This window comes from Polyodon spathula, chromosome 12 (genome assembly GCF_017654505.1).
Source record: "Polyodon spathula isolate WHYD16114869_AA chromosome 12, ASM1765450v1, whole genome shotgun sequence".
Taxonomy (NCBI): Eukaryota; Metazoa; Chordata; class Actinopteri; order Acipenseriformes; family Polyodontidae; genus Polyodon; species Polyodon spathula.
Genome location: NC_054545.1, coordinates 37,531,158 through 37,548,662, shown reverse-complemented (window position 1 = coordinate 37,548,662; position 17,505 = coordinate 37,531,158). Strand labels below are relative to the sequence as shown.

The following is a 17,505-nucleotide window of genomic DNA, read 5'->3' as shown; positions in this document are numbered from 1 at the left end:
AAAACACAACGTGTTTGGGTTTAAAACCGTGCGCAAGTTTATCTCAGTATTGCCCTACGTATGCCTTTCACTGTGCCTGTCACTGCAGCTCCTGGAGAGAGAAGCGTTTCTTGCCTAAACATGAAATCAATCCATAACTATTTGCTTTCTCGTTGCATTTTACTAGACGCGAATCTGGTGGTATAAGAATGCTATGCTGCGCTGTGTAATAAATGTGCTGAGGACTTGTCGTGTGATGCCCGTAATAACAGCAGGCGTGTCGTTACCAGGCAACGCAGCAACAAAATTACTGGAGAAAAAAAGGAGGGCGGGTAGGCTGTGGAGCAGGGAGACCTGGGAAAGAAGAGGGATGTCAGAAAGAGATTCTGTTAGCTCAGTCTATTGCGTGCTAGTACAATGTAGAGAGAGAGAAGGGGAGAAAGAAAGAAGAGCGTGTATCAGTTTGCAATCACTTGTTTTTTTTTTTTTTTTAAACAACGCTGATTTCCAAGACTGCTACTGAAGCTCAACCCGTATTAGTAATATATTAATGGCACCGTGAGGGAAACAGCCGGGGGTACATGGAACACTGCCGGACCGGGTGTGGATCTTTTGCGCTAGAAACGGAACCATGGACGATGAAGAAGCGTGAGTACGGACATATCTTACCCCCCCGCCCCATGTTTAGATAAGCGTGTTACTAACCAATTAATTGAGGTAAGCAGGGTGAGAGATGCGAGTAGCAATCTGTTCACTATTTCCAGTCCTCTACTGCACGGCGCAGATTCCGTTCTTGTTTTTTTTTTGTATTTGCTTTTTGCAAAATCATGCAACTGGCAGGTGTAAAACCACAGCCCTGTCTGGCTGTTGTAATATACTAGTCGCTGTTACTGCAAGGCACTGACAGCAAATATGAAAGAAAAAAAAAAACCCGGTTCGCAACCTCCCACAACCTACCAAGTGGAAATGAGTTGAATTGATGAAATTTGTCACTGTTATGTTTTCGTGTGTTTATCTCTTGCTGGTGCAATTGTCAGACGCTGTGACGGTGTGTGTGCACGGTATTCGCTAGTCATAGTTTTTAATGTTACTATTATGATTTATGAAAACTAAATTACAATGGACACCTTAAAGAAACGGTTAAGGCAGCTGATTTCACATCAAGCTTGCGATGGCCTACTGTACAGTACTACATACAGCCTACAGTATTGCAGTCTGTCATATTTCTGTTTAATGAATAATACCTCTTAGAGTAATGGTCAAGTGCACACCTCCTAACAGTTATCCACGACTTGTTCTATAAAAATGTCAATACAATATTCGCCATATCTTCAGTATTTAGCAGGATACAAACTGAACATATTACGTCAGGGATAAGACTCCCATTACATAGCAGTTGTCCATTCCTGGTTTTACTATGAGTTTAATAAGACACACCTGAGCTTGTTACCTAGACACACTGTCTAATCAAGCTTGCAGTAAAACCAGGAATGGGTGAAAGTGCTGTGCAGTAGGAGCCCTGTTACTATCCCTGTGGCATGATTGAATGTGTGGGTTTATTCATGAGTGAAACAGAGTAGCGCATGCTCCTCGGCTGCACATTGCTCTGCAAGAATACTGTTCTGCTAGGGATCTAAGCCCAAGCACACAGCACTTCATAACAGTGGTAAGAGAACGTGTGTGATTGGGTTATTAATAAACCAACGTCTGTCTACCTATAATTTTATCGGTATGCCCCTCTGGTGGGCATACATGTCTGACATAAAAACTTAATAAAATGTACATTTACAAAATGCACATGCAGTACGCGTGCTGTCCAGGTACACCCAGGATTGTAATTTTTCCATTGCGTAAACAAGGGTTTCACTGTACTGTAGATGTACCGTACCCTCAGGGCATGCGCGCATTCATGCAACTCACTTCATTAGAAACTTAGAAAAGAAAGCCCACATGACTCTGTGCCGGACCACCCGCACAGTTAAACATGTTCGCTAAACAAGCCACATGATGCAAGGGGAAAGGAAAGTGAACTTCTCATTCTGCAGTGTCACGTTCTCCCCTCTCCAGATCACACGTTAGGAGGCTGCATGCTAGAAAGAGTAGAAGGAAAGCTCCCATTGCATCGCAGTCTGAGCTGTTCCTGGTTTCACTATGAGTGTAATACCTGAGCTTGTTACCTATACCCTGGGGCTAATCAAGCTCGCAGTAAAACCTGGAATAGCTGAAATTGCTATCCAGCAGGAGTCTTATTCCCATCCATGTGCTGATATGGGTGCATTTTTAGCACAGACCTGTTAAAAAATTAAATACATCAAATAGTTTTGTGAACAATTACTCGGAGACAAGGCATCGAAGTGATGGTGTCAATCTGTACATGTATTTCATTGGGTATAGTCAGATAATAATGCTGTGTAAAATCTGAACCCTCATTTGTAGATTACTAGGTAGAATGCAAAAGAAACTAAGTCATTTACAGTAGTAGTGTTCCGTCTAATGCCTTCATCAGTGTAATGTCGCCTTGCTGCCAAATACTTGACTTGAAAAGTTGTATCACAGATGTGGCAAATCTGTATCCGGTTGTTTGTGGCAAGATCGGTTATACCATGAACATGCTTCTAAAATAAAGGAAGGCACTTGGCAGACAGCTGAGATGTGCACATATCCCATCTCTCCCCCTTCCCTTTCTCCTCATCCTCCTCTCTCCTCTTCTTTTTCAATCTCTTCTTTTTTCTCTCAAGCATGTAGCTAATTGGATGCTTCTAGCGACCATCCTCACAGCTGTCAGTTTCTATGGCAACAGAACAGCTTCAGCATTTAAATCATGTTTCATTGAATGCTAGTTTGGGCATGAGACACTGGTTTGGAGTTGGATATGTATGTAAAAAACTCTGCTTTTCATTTTAAGCTAAACTAACTGGCAGTACTGCTGCTTGTACAGGCTAGCGCTGCACTGACCACCTGCTACAGTATATTCCCAGCTGCTGTGCGCTATAGTGATGACCGGCCTCTCTCCTTCCTGTCCCGCTCCCTCACCCAGGAGTCGAAAGTCCAGCCCGCAGCCTCCCCTGGATGCCGAGGAGGATGGGCAGGAGCCTGGGAGTGTCGCTGTCAATCACTCCCACACCAAGAAAGCCTTCCGGGTGATGAACGAGCTGAGGAGGTGACCAATGTTTCAGTCAGTCAGCAATCAAATTCTTTATAGCACCTTTCACAGCAAAGCCATCTCAAAGCCTGTGAAACGAGACCCATCTGTAATAACATGCAGGTCAGAGGTAGATGTTAGCTTTAAGTGTTTACATAGCAGCAAGCAAGGATACAGTGTGCTCCCATTAATTTCACAGCCAATATGTCTTTTCCTTGATCCTTAAGTTTGAACATTGAGGAGCTGAAGTAACTGAAGCCTTGTCTCTGCAGTAAGAAGATGCTGTGTGACGTGACGCTGGTGGCGGAGGATGTTGAGATCTGGGCTCATCGCATCGTGCTGGCTGCCTGCAGCCCCTACTTCTGCGCCATGTTCACAGGTACAGCCAGCAGGGTACTGATCCCGCTCCGTGAAACAGGCTTCTAAAGAAAGTTTGTAGCCGCGCTGGAGCCTTGCACTGATCGGGCTGTTTAACTAGCACAGACCTCGAGTAAGCTGTTCACACGAGTGGAACTAGCAACGCAGCAGCCAGGGGGAATTGTGATGGGGCAAATGGATCTTGTTATCTTGTTATCTCGCTGTGTATGTTCGGCAAGCTGGTATCTTCTCCAGTCTTTGTGCACAAGCAGCACAGGCACCCAGCCCAGCGGTGCAAATGCAGTGGTGTTGCCATGGAAATGGTGGGAACAGCTTTTCTATTTTTTTATTGAAACTGTACACCTTTTGCATGCAGAGATGAATTCCACGTATTAGGCTGCAGGCTGATAGACAGCCCTGTGAAACGGCCGGGTTCTGGCGCAGTTCCTTGACCCTGAGATGCAGCTGTTTAACCAGAGCATCCTATTTTGAATATCATGAATTTGTTTATGTACACCAACAAGTGGAGGACCAGAAGATTGCCCACGCAATAAAATGAGACCAGAAATAACCATCGTAAAGGGGGTCCCATTATAAAGTCTTAATGAAGTGTGTGTGTTTCTGTATGTGCGTGCGCACAGGGGACATGAGCGAGAGCAAAGCGAAGAGGGTGGAGATTAAGGACGTGGACGGGCAGACCCTGACCAAGCTGGTGGACTACGTTTACACTGCCGAGATCGAGGTCACTGAGGAGAACGTCCAGGTAACTGAGCACCGCTCCGAACATCCTGACACTCTATAGAGAGTGCATCGTGACTACAGCAGAGCAGGGGTGCACAGTCACAGTCCTGGAGTTCCACCTGCGCACTCAATTACTCAAGTGATCCATTTAAACCTCCATGCAGGTGTTAATACCTGGAGGACTACCTGGAGGACTCCTGACCTTGTGTCCCCCTGCCAGTCTGGACCCCGCTGGTCTGAACTGGCCTTCGGTCCGGGTCACGCTATAATGACACGCATGCTGACAACAGCTGAACAAACTGAGTCTTCTACACATGTGATTGTTGCTGCAAGCAGTGACCTGCACATGTGTAGTGTAGTGCAGTTCAAAAAGTTCAAGTTAAAACACCACTTTAGGTTTCATTTTTAGATTTCACTTCTTACTATGAGAGTAGCTTTTGCACTGTTCACTCACAGCATGTTTTATTGATCCTGCTGAGTTCGCTGAGCGACAGGATAACCAGAAGACAAAGAGGAAGCAACAGGAGAAATGTAAACAAACTAGTCATTCACAAGGTCTGTGTGTGTGTAATACAGTGGAGTGCACAGTACACAGACTGGGAGGAATTGTATTGTACTGCAAAACGATTGAGGGACTATAGCTTTAAACCCCCTGCCCTCCTCCCAGTCAGGTTCTTGGGAGCCTGATTGCCCTGCTGAGCACGGACTGCCGCCCCATTAACAGGCAGGGCATTTCCTCTTGTTGTTGCAACAGGAAGCTAGGTCTGTGCAGAGGGATATCCTCTCTGTGTTTTTGACAAGCTTGTTTTGATGAGGCTTGTAGAAAAACATGTACACTCAACGGCAGCCGGCTGGGACATCGCAGGCTGAGGAGCCTGGCGCTAGCAACTCGAGGGAGAAGGAGAGGGAGCTGCTGGTTAACTTCAGTCTGTTTTGTAGTCTGAGGGCATAATACCAAGGCGAATAACACATCTTTGTGTTACTGTTTCTTAAAAACAAAACAAAACAAAAAATCCTATCTAGTTAATAAATGATATACTATTAGTAGAATATTACTCTCTCAACAGGCTTTGAGGTTTAGGCAGAAGTTGTAGTTTTCTTTCCAGAGTTGCACATTATGCTAATTTCTCTTCTCTTCTGTGCTACAGAACAGCAGGGGACTACATTTCCCACAGTGCTCGTCTGCTGCAGGCAGCAGTTAGAAGCAGTGGCTCAGTGTGCACTTACGTGTGAAGGTAGTGGATTTAAGTCCTGGCCCCTGGTTAACTGTGCTCAGTGTGGGGAGCTGGCAGTGGCTCAATGTGAAGGTAGTGGGTTTGAGTCCTGGCCCCTGGTTAACTCTGCTCGGAGCGGGGAGCTGGCGTTTCCAACGGGCTGCTCTTGAACTATTTACAGTGGGAGCGCTGACCTTCAATCACAACCAGAGAGTTTGAATGAATACGTGTTACCTACAGTACAGCTCTTGCCTGGAGTGTGAATGCTGTCCTCTGTTCAGTTGGTTGCGTTCTCATGTTTTTTTATGGCCTTGGATAGGCGGCTCAGTTGTTAACACACAGCAGAGGAGGTCTGAGGAATGTTTTGTTTTAATAATAGCTGTGTTAACGAGTGCTCCTGCCCCTGCATCAGGGCAAACAGCTTCGTTCTTGCCTTAATGTTTTTTTTGTGCAAATGTGTCTTACATCAGGGTTGCATTTTGACACGCTTGCTGTTCAACCCCTGTGACCTGTTAGTGAAACAAGCAGAAACAACACGTTAGCAAGTTGCTATTAGTGTTTTTTGTGTTATAACTGTAATTGCAGTACTTAAAAATCAGGACATTGCTAATAATTAGCTACAGGCTGCTTAATCAGCACATGCTTACTGTTTGGAATAATGAAGCCCTTTGTCTAGTTTTGTGATAGTTTTTAGAAAGCAATCTTGCTGAAGCTGGTAGGAAGGGGATTTTGGGCACAGTTTGGAGCTGCTGACAATCATTTTTTCTAAGAATATCCAAGTGAAAGATATATTGCTCCTTGGCAGTTTTTAGCCAGTGTTTTTGTTTGAACATGAATGTGTTGTGTATGAACCAGTGAAGCACATCCTTTGTATCACGGTTGAATATGCGCTGTAACCATTAAAGCAGTGTGCCCGTGTTCCAGACCCCCAGTGAGAATACACTGGGGTAGAGCTCTCTATCTCTCTCTCTCTCACTCGTCTCTCCTCCCAGGTGCTGCTACCTGCTGCCAGTCTGCTGCAGCTCATGGATGTGAGGCAGGTGTGCTGTGAGTTCCTGCAGTCTCAGCTGCACCCCTCAAACTGCCTGGGAATCCGCGCCTTCGCAGACCTGCACACCTGCACGGAGCTACAGAGCCAGGCCAACGCCTACGCAGGTGAGCCACCTGAGCATCCACACTGATCCGGCTCCTCATAGTATTGGGAATACAATGACTAGCAGTGTTGCACAATACAGTGACTAGCAGTGTTGCACAATACAGTGACTAGCAGTGTTGCACAATACAGTGACTAGCAGTGTTGCACAATACAGTGAATAGTAGTGTTTAAGGTATCCATAAACTTGAACCCGGCAGAGCCACATTGCGTTGCATGGTTCTGAAACTCTCTGATGATCAGGGATGGGAATAAGACTCCTATTGCAAAGCAGTTTCACCTATTCCAGGTTTTACTTACAAGCTTGATTAGCCACAGTGTGTCACTAACAAGCACAGGTGTGTGTTGTTAAACTCGGAGTAAAACTAGGAATGGATCAAACTGCTATGCAACGAGAGTCTTATTTCTGTCCCTGCATAATGCATTTTGAGCAGTGTACATGCCCAGGCTGCAGATATAGTGCAGAGTGTGTGTTTGCCCCGGCGCTGTGCTGTGCCCCCGTGTCTGACTAGGTTGTTGTGTTGAACAGAACAGCACTTTCCGGAGGTGATGCTGGGAGAGGAGTACCTGAGCTTGAGCCTGCAGCAAGTGTGCAGCTTGATCTCCAGCGACAAGCTCACTGTCTCGTCCGAGGAGAAGGTAAGAGACTGGGCAGGTACAGGCTGTTTGACTGATATTTGCCCACAGTGGAAAATACAGGCCAGTGTGTTTCCTGAGAACACAGACAAGTTTGCTGAATGCAAAGCAGTTTTCCTGACGCAGTTTCAGTAAGATTACCCTTGACTCGTGATGTGGAGCAGGTCCGTGCATGGTTCAGCCCTGAGTCCCAGCACCCCGCCTCTGCCTCTGAGTGAAGGTCATCTGTGGGCTCTCTGATCTGCTGTGCTGTGGAGGCTGCAGGGAGTGCTAGCTGCTCCCTGTTTTATTAGCAGCTGAAATGGGCTCTGAAAGGACAACACTTAACCTTTTCCTCAATGCTATAAATCGCTGGCACCCAGCCTCCATGCACATGCCCCCTGCCCCGTGTTTAACAAGCCCTTCCTGTGCCTTTTCTGCTTCGGTGACTCTAGTTGATTCTTATCAAAGGGCTCCAGCTCTCTGTTGTGATATTGCTCTGATTGGCTCCTGCAGTAAGCCATTGGCTAAGCACAAAACAAAAAGTAACAAATAACAAATGAAAGGAAACAGTTAATTCTGTAATTCCACCTGATTCAGGGATCTGATAGGGATTCATAAAAACCTATACACTTGTTGCAGTTATGCCCAGTGGAATCACAGCACAACACTTCTCTGCATGCTGCCTGTAACTGAGCAGCGCAGGGGTGTGATTGAGGTTTGATCCCTCGAGCACACACTTGGAGCATGGGGTTTGCGTGAGTTAAAGAGTTCCACAAGACAGTGCAGTGTTTACAGGGAGCACGCTGCATTTCTCCTTTCTTGTTTGTGGTGCAGCATTATCATTTTGAACACAATCCACGTTTGTGTGGATGTTTTTATTCACACGTTGTGTGTCAGAAATCACTTTGGGATTCCCTTCCTGGAGAGCATAGTGAATTGAGACGAGACTCCCTCCTGCAAGACTGCTCCCTCTCTTGTAATCACTGCTGGCTCTGGGTCTGGTGGGGGGAGAATGCCAGTCTTGTCTAGATCTGCAGCTGTTGCTTTCTAGTTTTTGTAAACTCGTGTGCATGAATACTGTGCCATGCTACCCCTGCTCCTCCTCCCCCAGAAATAGCTCCTATATTAATATTTATGAGGAAGCGCTGTGCACCTGCACTGAGAGATGAATGGCAAGGTCACATTGAGTCAGGAGCTAGGCTTGAGTCCAAGCCTGATACTTCAACTCTCATGATATTTAATAAGGGCTTTCTTTACAAGGTGCTAGTCAGAGTTTGCAAACTTCAGAACAGGCTCCAAGTTTAAGCATTTTATTTATTTAATTTATTAAGCTGTGCAGATGTTGGTGATGCACTAGTAGTCAGAGTGCTGGTGTACTACAGATGCACTGCTGGTGTGTATGTTAACCACGTGTTAACCCCCTGTGCTCTGGCAGGTGTTTGAAGCCGTGCTTGCGTGGATAAAGTACGAGGAGGAGTCACGTCTGGAGCACATGCCCCAGCTGATGGAGCATGTCCGGCTGCCCCTTCTGCCCAGGGACTACCTGGTACAGGTAAGGGGGGCACAGCCCAGCCACAGTTTACTGCACGTTGTTAGGAAATCCAGTCAATGGTAAAGTGTGTTGATGATTCAAATCCCAACCCCCCTGTGCAGGGTCTGTTTGGACGGGGTGAATGAATGAATGATAGCTCCCCTGTGCAGGGTCTGTTTGGACAGGGTGAATGAATGAATGATAGCTCCCCTGTACAGGGTCTGTATGGACTGGGTGAATGAATGAATGATAGCTCCCCTGTACAGGGTCTGTATGGACTGGGTGAATGAATGAATGATAGCTCCCCTGTGCAGGGTCTGTGTGGATGGGGTGAGTAAATGAATGAATGAATGAATGATTGTTCCCTGACCTGCTCCCCCCCTCTCCTAACAGACGGTGGAGGAGGAGGCCTTCATCAAGAACAACAACACTTGCAAGGACTTCCTGATCGAGGCCATGAAGTACCACCTGCTCCCACTCGACCAGCGGCACCTCATGAAGAACCCTAGGACCCGGCCGCGCACCCCTGTCAGCCTGCCCAAGGTACCCAGACACCCGCCGGAGCAGGGTCAGGCTCCCTGTAGACCTCAGAGCAGAGGCAGGCTCTCTGTAGACCTCAGAGCAGGGTTAGGCTCCCCAGAGCAGGGGCAGGCTCCCCAGAGCCCCCTGAAGCAGGGCCCCACCTGCTTTAGTTCAATACACACCCCATGAACCACAGGGACGTTTGAAGAATCACCATGCACTGGAAAAGGGTGAAGTACTATAACACTGTTAGCACTCTTTAGAGTCTGGTGAAAGATTACTTTATTAATACCACAGTCAGCTAGTTGCTTGAAAGTTGCCTGGTGCTTCATGGCCTCAGTAGAATCTCTGTCTGCCTTGTTAGATGGGAAATCCATGTCTCACTATCTATCTATCTATCTATCTATCTATCTATCTATAAAATAAATATAATCTAGGATATATAGCTGAACTGAAGAAGGCATTTTCAGCAGAATAAATGGAAGGAGGGTTACAGTACTGGCTGAGGTTCTTTACCGGCCTGAATGAAGTGCCAGGGTTACTGTGTGTGGCTCCACAGCTGACTCCTCCCTGTGTCTGCAGGTGATGATGGTGGTGGGGGGACAGGCCCCGAAAGCGATCCGCAGTGTGGAGTGTTATGACTTCCTGGAGGACCGCTGGTACCAGGTGGCTGAGCTCCCCTCCAGGAGGTGCAGATCAGGTAATCCCTGCTGGACGAATCGCACAGAACAGCATGTGTCTCTTAGCTGCTATAACTGCATTTCTATCGTTCTCTCATTTTGTTAAGCTCAGTTTTAATTGTAGTGTGTATACACACACACACACAGAGACACGCACACACACTGGACTAGCTGCACTATGCTTATGTCCCCTGCAGGTGTGGTGTTCATGGCGGGGTGTGTGTACGCAGTGGGGGGCTTCAACGGCTCTCTGCGGGTGCGGACGGTGGACGTGTATGACGGAGCAAAGGACCAGTGGACCTCCATTGCCAGCATGCAGGAGCGACGCAGCACGCTGGGGGCCGCTGTGCTGGGGGACCTGCTGTACGCAGTGGGGGGCTTCGATGGCAGCACGGGTACAGCAACTCGGGGTGTAGCGATGCGCTGACGGCACGATATGATCTGTATTACGGTGCAGGGCCAGATGGGCTACTCTGCACGATGCAGATGATGATCAAATGGTCATTCACTGTGAACTGTTTTGTTAAAAGATCAAAATGAAATGAGATAGGGAAGAATATGTGTTCATAATGACTATGCATGCTCTTTGTGTGTGTGTTTGTCTCGCAGGGCTGTCGTCGGTGGAAGCCTACAGCTCCAAGACGAATGAATGGTTCTTTGTGTCTCCCATGAACACAAGGAGGAGCAGCGTGGGGGTCGGAGTGGTGGAAGGTCAGTGCTGCAGACCAGAACCAGCCCTGGCTGGAACAGGGCTGGAAATAACATATCCATTCCTGCTTTTACTAGGAGTTTAATAAGACACACCTGAGCATATTACCTACACACTGAGGCTACTCAAGCTCCTAGTGAAACCTAGAATGGATGATAGTGCTATGCAGTAGGAGTCTTATTGCCATTGCTGTAGTAATATCGATCATGACACTTTCATAAACGACACTGATGATATTAACGGGGAGGCATGGCCTGACGCCAGAAAGTTTAGTTACTGGTAAAGTTTTGAGTGAGGGACAGCTTGATGCATGGCTAAGAAAGATGCCTTTTCTTTGTGGTCTTGGTATTGTTGCTCAGCAGCTAAGCTGCAGTCAAGAGACATGGAGCTGAGTAAGTCAGGTTAGATGTGGAAGTGCTGTAACATCGTCCCTCTCTCAGGGAAGCTGTACGCTGTGGGAGGATACGATGGCGCCTCGCGACAGTGCCTGAGCACGGTGGAGGAGTACAACCCCATCTCCAACCGCTGGAGCTTCGTGGCAGACATGGGTACGCGGCGCAGCGGAGCAGGTACAGAGCCAGCTTGGCGCGGCCTCTGTTTGTTGTGCTTTATTTTTATGTTTACATTGAAAGTCATTCTTCACAGTGCTGGGCGTGTTTACCCGGCTGTTCAGCTTGCTGTAGATACACTGCAGTTCTATTCTGGAGGGTAGGGTTCCCCTGGTGGATTGAGTGCAGTGCAGCAGCTCCTTTTCCAGTACTCCAGTGTTGTTGGGGTTGCTGTGCATCAGGAGCTTTTCTTAGTGAGTGCCCTCTTGTGGCCACACCTTAGTGAGCGCTGTGCTGTGTTTGTGTCTGCAGGAGTGGGGGTCCTGAGCGGACATCTGTACGCCGCGGGGGGACATGACGGGCCGCTGGTCCGAAAGAGCGTGGAGGTGTACGACGCCCACAGCAACACCTGGAGGCAGGTGTGTGACATGAACATGTGCCGAAGGAACGCAGGTGAGAGCATGGGCTGGGTACTTGTGTTTACAAATGGCTTGGGCTACAATTTGGTCACTTGCACTAAATCTGCAACTGTAAAAGTGTACATACAATTACATGTATTAATGCATGCCTTTATTATGCTATTATTAAAATGAAACTTATCAGCAACTGAAACATTTTGGTCTCTCCCACCTCTGCCCAGGTGTGTGCGCGGTGAACGGCATGCTGTATGTAATCGGGGGCGATGATGGCTCGTGTAACCTGGCCTCAGTGGAGTACTACAACCCTGCCATTGACAAATGGACCCTCATCCCCACCAACATGAGCAATGGGAGGAGCTACGCAGGTGAGTGCAGCCAATCACTCTGGGCTTGAATTCACTAAGTCACACAGCAGACTGGTCTTGAATTCACTGCTTTCAGTTGAAAGGAATTAGAGGCGCTGTGAGGAAGCAGTTTGCTCGGACACTTCGTTAAAGGTCAGTCCAATGTATGCAGGAAGAGGATGCATTATTAAGGACCTCCTGTCTCCTTACTTTTAAATGCAAGGCGCAGATGAGAACTTCAATTAGCATGTGGGGAGGTCTGCGATTTAGAAGCTTGCACTTTAACACACACCTCTTTCCCTCTCCCTCTCTTCAACCCAGGGGTGGCGGTCATCGATAAGCCGTTATGACCAGAGACTCCGGTCGGCATGGCAGCTCGGCCGGGAAAGCAACCAAGATCGTTTCCTAGGTGATGGAGCCACACACATCACCAACAGTGCCAGGACTGATCAGGCACTACGGGTGCCTCCCCAGAGCAGGACCCCTCCAACTTGTTTGTGTGGGAGAGTGGAGGGTGGGTACAGGGGGAAGTAGCTGCCTCTTTTTCCAGCTTGTGTTGCCTCCAGTCTGGGGCATTTCAAACATGAAAAAGCCTGATGGTCTGAGAGCAGATCTCTGGAGCCTGTGTGCAATCTGTTTCTTTGTGAATGGCTCTTGCAGTGACTGATAAACTAGAGCGGAAGAACATTGAAAAAGGGTCTTTGAACAATGTACATAGCATTCTGAAACAATGTACATTCCGATTCAGTACTGCCTGAAGTCTAAAAACAAAAAAAAAAAAACCTGAAAGCTGGAATTCTCTGCCTTTTTATTATTCTTATTTTTTATAACCCTAGTACGCCAAAGTGTGATTTTTGAATAACAACATGGGGCGTGTCTCAGTGCCAGCTCTTGAAGCAGTGCTGCTTCTTCCAGTGACACTTAATAGAAGGTGGTACTGTACACTCCCTCGTACTAAAATGCATTGGACCAGTTTGCCATTAAGAGCATTCTCTGAACAGAAAGACCTCCCACGACGAGTCCTGCTTTTTAACAGCTGTCATGGTGTGTGACATTCTTTTCTAAATACGTGGCTCTAATTTTATAACTTAAAAATAGTTCCTTTAACTATGACTGGGAGGCTCCTGTATCTGTTTTTTGTACCCTTAATAGTGTTCTTGCTGTAGGTCACTGTTGCCTTCAGTTCAGATACAGGATTTAAAAAAGCCATAGCCCTGGTATAAATTTAATAGTGAATGGGAAGCTATACACTGCTTTTCTACAGAGTATGTCACTGTGTGACATTGCACAGTAAAATGTGTGTAATAAAACCCATTGTCTAATAAGCACCAGCCCTGGAGCCTGCATGACACAGAAGCACAGTGTAGGGACAGCATGTTAAAGAGATTACGCAACACAAGGAATTGAGATAATTTTTCTGTTGCTTGGAATAAGTGACAGATTGAGAGACAGAAAAGGGGGCTACTAACACAGCAGCCAAGAACACTTTAAAAGGGCTTGAGAAATGCTGGGGGTGTACATTCTGCTACATGTGCAGTGCTTTCATCACATCTGAAGTGCTCTGCTCACACAGAAAATTATAATTAAAGAAAAAAATCTAACCCACTGGCTGTGGCATAATTAAAGTGGAAGCAATGAATGACATGAATGACATCTAGCTGCTCAGAGGGGACACTTCATTTGCGTTATGAAATCTGCAGATCTAATTAGGCAATAAAAAGGCTCTTCATCAGTCTCACTGTCTTCATGCCATGTGCCTGGCTCAGTTAGCAGGTTATTTTTTATGCAAAGCGATGAACCAACTCACCTGCACTTTTAAATGTTTCAGTCCTTCTGCAATGTGTGGAGGGAGAATGATTGACAGGAGACCCAACAGGAGCTTTAAGGAAAGCAGCTGCACATGAACACAAGCACACCAGGATTGCATTGTTCTAGACAATTATTCCTTCAGTAATTGAACAACATGATAATCCACGTCTTGAAATCAACATCAAATCAGAACAATTCTAATAAAAACACCACTTGAAATGCTGGGCTATGACGTTTTTTCCACTCTACCTCTCAAGACAGAAATGGGAGCAAGAATCCTTGCGGATTCTATACTTCAAACCATCACCATTTCTCAGAATCACCATCAACCATTTCTCAGAAGAATGAGCTGCACAAGTGCCAAGGAATAACTATGAACAAGTCATTTATTAGAGGAGCACACATGCTGGAAAACAAACAACAAAACAGGCCTTTCTTGCCCTCAAAGAGGCATCAATGCCATTTATTGCTTGCTGATGATGGCACAAAAATAGAATCAATACAAGTTTGCCATGCAGGTCCACCACAGTGAGTAAAGAGAGCAGACCAGTACATCTCTAAACATTTACACCAGGGTTAGTTCAGAGCATAAACAGCTTCAAAATGAAAATACAAAATAATAATAACAATAATAATACTACTACTACTACACTGGAATCATACAGATCACACGGTTTAAAAATGGGGCAAAACAGATTGTATAAAAAAAGAAATTATGAACAGTTTTACAAAACCAGTCTTAGTACTTTGAGAATGGGGGCTGCATTCCCAGAATACTGTGAAATAGTCAGACGACAACCCCTACGCTCTGTGTCTTGTCCTAGCCGCACTCATCAAGCAGGTCAGCAGTAAACAGCAAAGGTTTGCCGCCACGTTGAGGAATGCTGCAGGAAAGGCACGAGGCTTCAGAGCAAGTCTATAAGAATGCAATGTCTGTTTCATGCAGGATGATATCAAAGGGCAGGGCCAATACTTCTTAACACCCAAACCTACCACACACACAATTAAATGAAATTAAATAGAAATACAAAGCTTTGGCTGATATTAGTCTGATATTGCAGACTTTCTGTCAGTTTCACTGGTTCACTCAGGAGCATAAACAGCTCACAGAACTCTGGGTTCTGATGAAAGACCCTTTCAATGTTTGAAGTAAAATACACACTTTAGTGATTGAAGAATGTTTACACAGGGTAGTCGTATTCATGCTGGTTTCTAGAGGTCCGGTCAGCACACTGACTGAGGAAGTGAAGCCTCATTAAAATACTTCCATCAGAATGACCCCAGTGTATCCCATCCCAATGACTAGAGCTGTTACTCAAAACACTGGTCTCTTACCAGGCCCTTCAAGCAAGACAGCAGACAGAGTCAGGCTCTTGTTCTGACCCTTCTATTACCGATTTGGCTTCATGTGTGTCTTTCTTCATTTTCTCTAGTACATAACAAAGGCATGCAGTAAAAACAGAACCCACAGCTTATCTATCCAATCAGCAGCCAACTACAACACCAGGTGCATGCAGACATGGTCGCAATAGAAAGTAATACATCAAAAAGCACCAGAAAAAGAGAGAGTAACATTGTTATTACAATTTGAAAAAACTAAACTAAGTGTTCATTTCCAGGGTACAAAGCACACCCGGCATGTTTCGTTTTTACAAACCAGAGAGATGAAGCTAACACGCCTACATTGATAAACATTTCGACTCTGGAATTGAATTCCAGTAGTTTCAGTATGACTGTCCTCAAAGAATTTGATTTGAGACTTAATTGGTTGTAATAAAAATGACAAATTCACGTACCTGCCAAAAGTGGAGGAAAAACAAGAGAGTACTGCTCACTGCCCACACACCTCAGAACACACCAAGCACACACAGAGAATTCTACAAGCACAGCACAATCACCATCCGGAAACCAGCAGCATCCCTGTTCAAAGTCATTCAGAAAGGCAGGAGAAGGGCTTTTAGTATGTGAGGCTGCATACTGTGAATCCCAGGTCCAAATCACATCTCTCGCTCTCGTCTATGTACTTTTCAACAGTGGTGTGCAGAAAATTCATATTTGATCTTCCCTTTAAGAGAAACACTGAACTTCTCTTTACAAATCATTTACAGTATCTGGCCACCAGGTGGTAGTACACACCACGTTAAAAATATATATATAAATAAATAAAAAGCAAGCATGAACAGAAACACCACCACCTTAAAGGGGAAGCTAATTTGAAAATGTTTTGCCCATCTTCACTAACCAGTGACAATGACATCATAGGACCTGAAAAACACGGCTGTCATTCAAGTAAATGCAGGATCTAACCAGCTGAAAAGCAGCGATCCCAGGTAACCACATCCTCTGTGTGTCTGGATAGCGTACCCCAGTGGAGGCACGGTACACTGCTACCAGTCATATACCCTTTCAGTGATGGCGCTCGGTTCATTCCGGATCTTTCCATTGCAGTGACTGGTCTTGATGAACAGACTCTGGGCAGGAAGACCGATTGTTGCTTTTTACTTTAGCGATTTCTGAAGGGTAATACCAGGTGGGACCCTCACCCCCTCCTCCTGCGAGACATCATGCAGAGAACTTGCACACATTCGGTTCTGCGGTCCCCCTCTACAGAAAAACAATCAGGGCTCTTTTCATACAGTGGTTTTACTCCTGGTTTACTGAAAGGTAAACAAAACTAAAGAAAACAATAACTGTACAAAAATAGAACTAAAAATCAGCTCTACAGTTTAATTCAAGGTCCATTAAACACTTTCAGTATTTGCAACGCAACAGAAGATTTTTTGAAATACAAAAAAAAGAAAACAAAGTCTCATCATTACAGACTTGAGTAAGTGCCCTTATGTCCTGGAAACAGCCAGCAGTGCACAGAGACAGACACAGAACAGGTGGCAAATCAACACTGACTTCCACCGTCCTTGTTGCTCTCTCGGCAAAAAACAACAACAAAAAATCCTCCTGTGTGCAAAACGGCTTCAGTTCGGTCGGTAGCAAACCGTGTTACTAGGGAAGATAAAAAATGTAGTATGCTTAAACACACACACACAGGTTTTGAAATCATGTCTCCAAGTCTTTTTGTTTATGGTGAGTTGAAAGATTCCCAGGACTTGATTCCAGAAGTAAAGCTCTCAAGTGTTTCCACATGGATACGATTGTCAGGAGCGATGCAGCCTGTTGTCTGGCATTTGGGAGAGTGCTCTGTGTCTGTTCAAATACAAACTGTCTCATTCTGTTTTCATACAAAACCCTCAGCCCCCGTGTGCACACTGCAGTGTTAGAAACTCCCCGGTGTGATAAACTAACTACAGTTAACATGAAAGTATAATTTAAAATAAATGAGATAAAATTCAAAACAAGTTCTGTTGAAAAAAAATAAAAGTTCCCCTTCTGGCTCTTAAAGTTACAGTCCTTTATTGTTTTAACAAGATGCATGTAGTCAGCAGACAAACATTGAGAAGGGTCTTAAAAAAACGAGGAGGAGGAGATCTCCACACATCTGGCAGAGCAGGGAAGCTTTGCTATTCCATGCCACTCCTCCTCAGGCCAGGCTGGCTCCAGTGTGATAGTCAGTGGCTGTGTGGATAGAGGGGTGCAGGACACATGTACCCCAAGGGGGTTAAATGGATTTGGAAGAATCCTGCTTGCTGATTAAAACTTCCAGCAGTCGGAGTTTGGCTTTGATCCGCTTGTATTCCTTGTACTCCACCCACATCGGAGAGCGATCTTCCTTCTGCACATTCCT

At 45.8% G+C, this 17,505-nt stretch overlaps 2 protein-coding genes across 14 annotated transcripts in view; one reads left to right on the top strand and one right to left on the bottom strand.

Moving 5' to 3' along the window:
- The first annotated feature begins 199 nt into the window (after positions 1-199).
- On the top strand, positions 200-14,000 carry LOC121324995 (kelch-like protein 3). 3 transcript variants are annotated; one of them, XM_041267272.1, is made up of 15 exons: positions 200-631; positions 3,017-3,139; positions 3,394-3,500; positions 4,120-4,241; positions 6,426-6,588; positions 7,116-7,225; positions 8,640-8,756; positions 9,129-9,278; positions 9,840-9,957; positions 10,135-10,332; positions 10,547-10,648; positions 11,087-11,194; positions 11,507-11,647; positions 11,835-11,978; positions 12,279-14,000. In XM_041267272.1, exons 1-15 carry the CDS (start codon positions 561-563, stop codon positions 12,305-12,307), a joined length of 1,803 nt encoding a protein of 600 aa, XP_041123206.1. In that variant the 5' UTR covers positions 200-560; the 3' UTR covers positions 12,308-14,000. The 3 variants fall into 3 exon arrangements, with proteins under 3 accessions (XP_041123206.1, XP_041123207.1, XP_041123205.1); XM_041267273.1 differs by having other exon boundaries at positions 203-627; positions 11,087-11,215; XM_041267271.1 differs by having other exon boundaries at positions 203-631; positions 11,087-11,215.
- Positions 14,001-14,134: 134 nt separating this feature from the next.
- LOC121324994 (protein FAM13B-like) overlaps positions 14,135-17,505 on the bottom strand; it is a 43,857-nt gene continuing 40,486 nt past the window's right edge. For all 11 annotated transcript variants that reach the window (XM_041267263.1, XM_041267259.1, XM_041267261.1 and 8 more), the window contains one exon: positions 14,135-17,503. In XM_041267263.1, the coding sequence (XP_041123197.1) occupies positions 17,380-17,503 (124 nt within the window). In that variant the 3' untranslated portion in view covers positions 14,135-17,379. The remainder of the gene's footprint in view (positions 17,504-17,505) is intronic.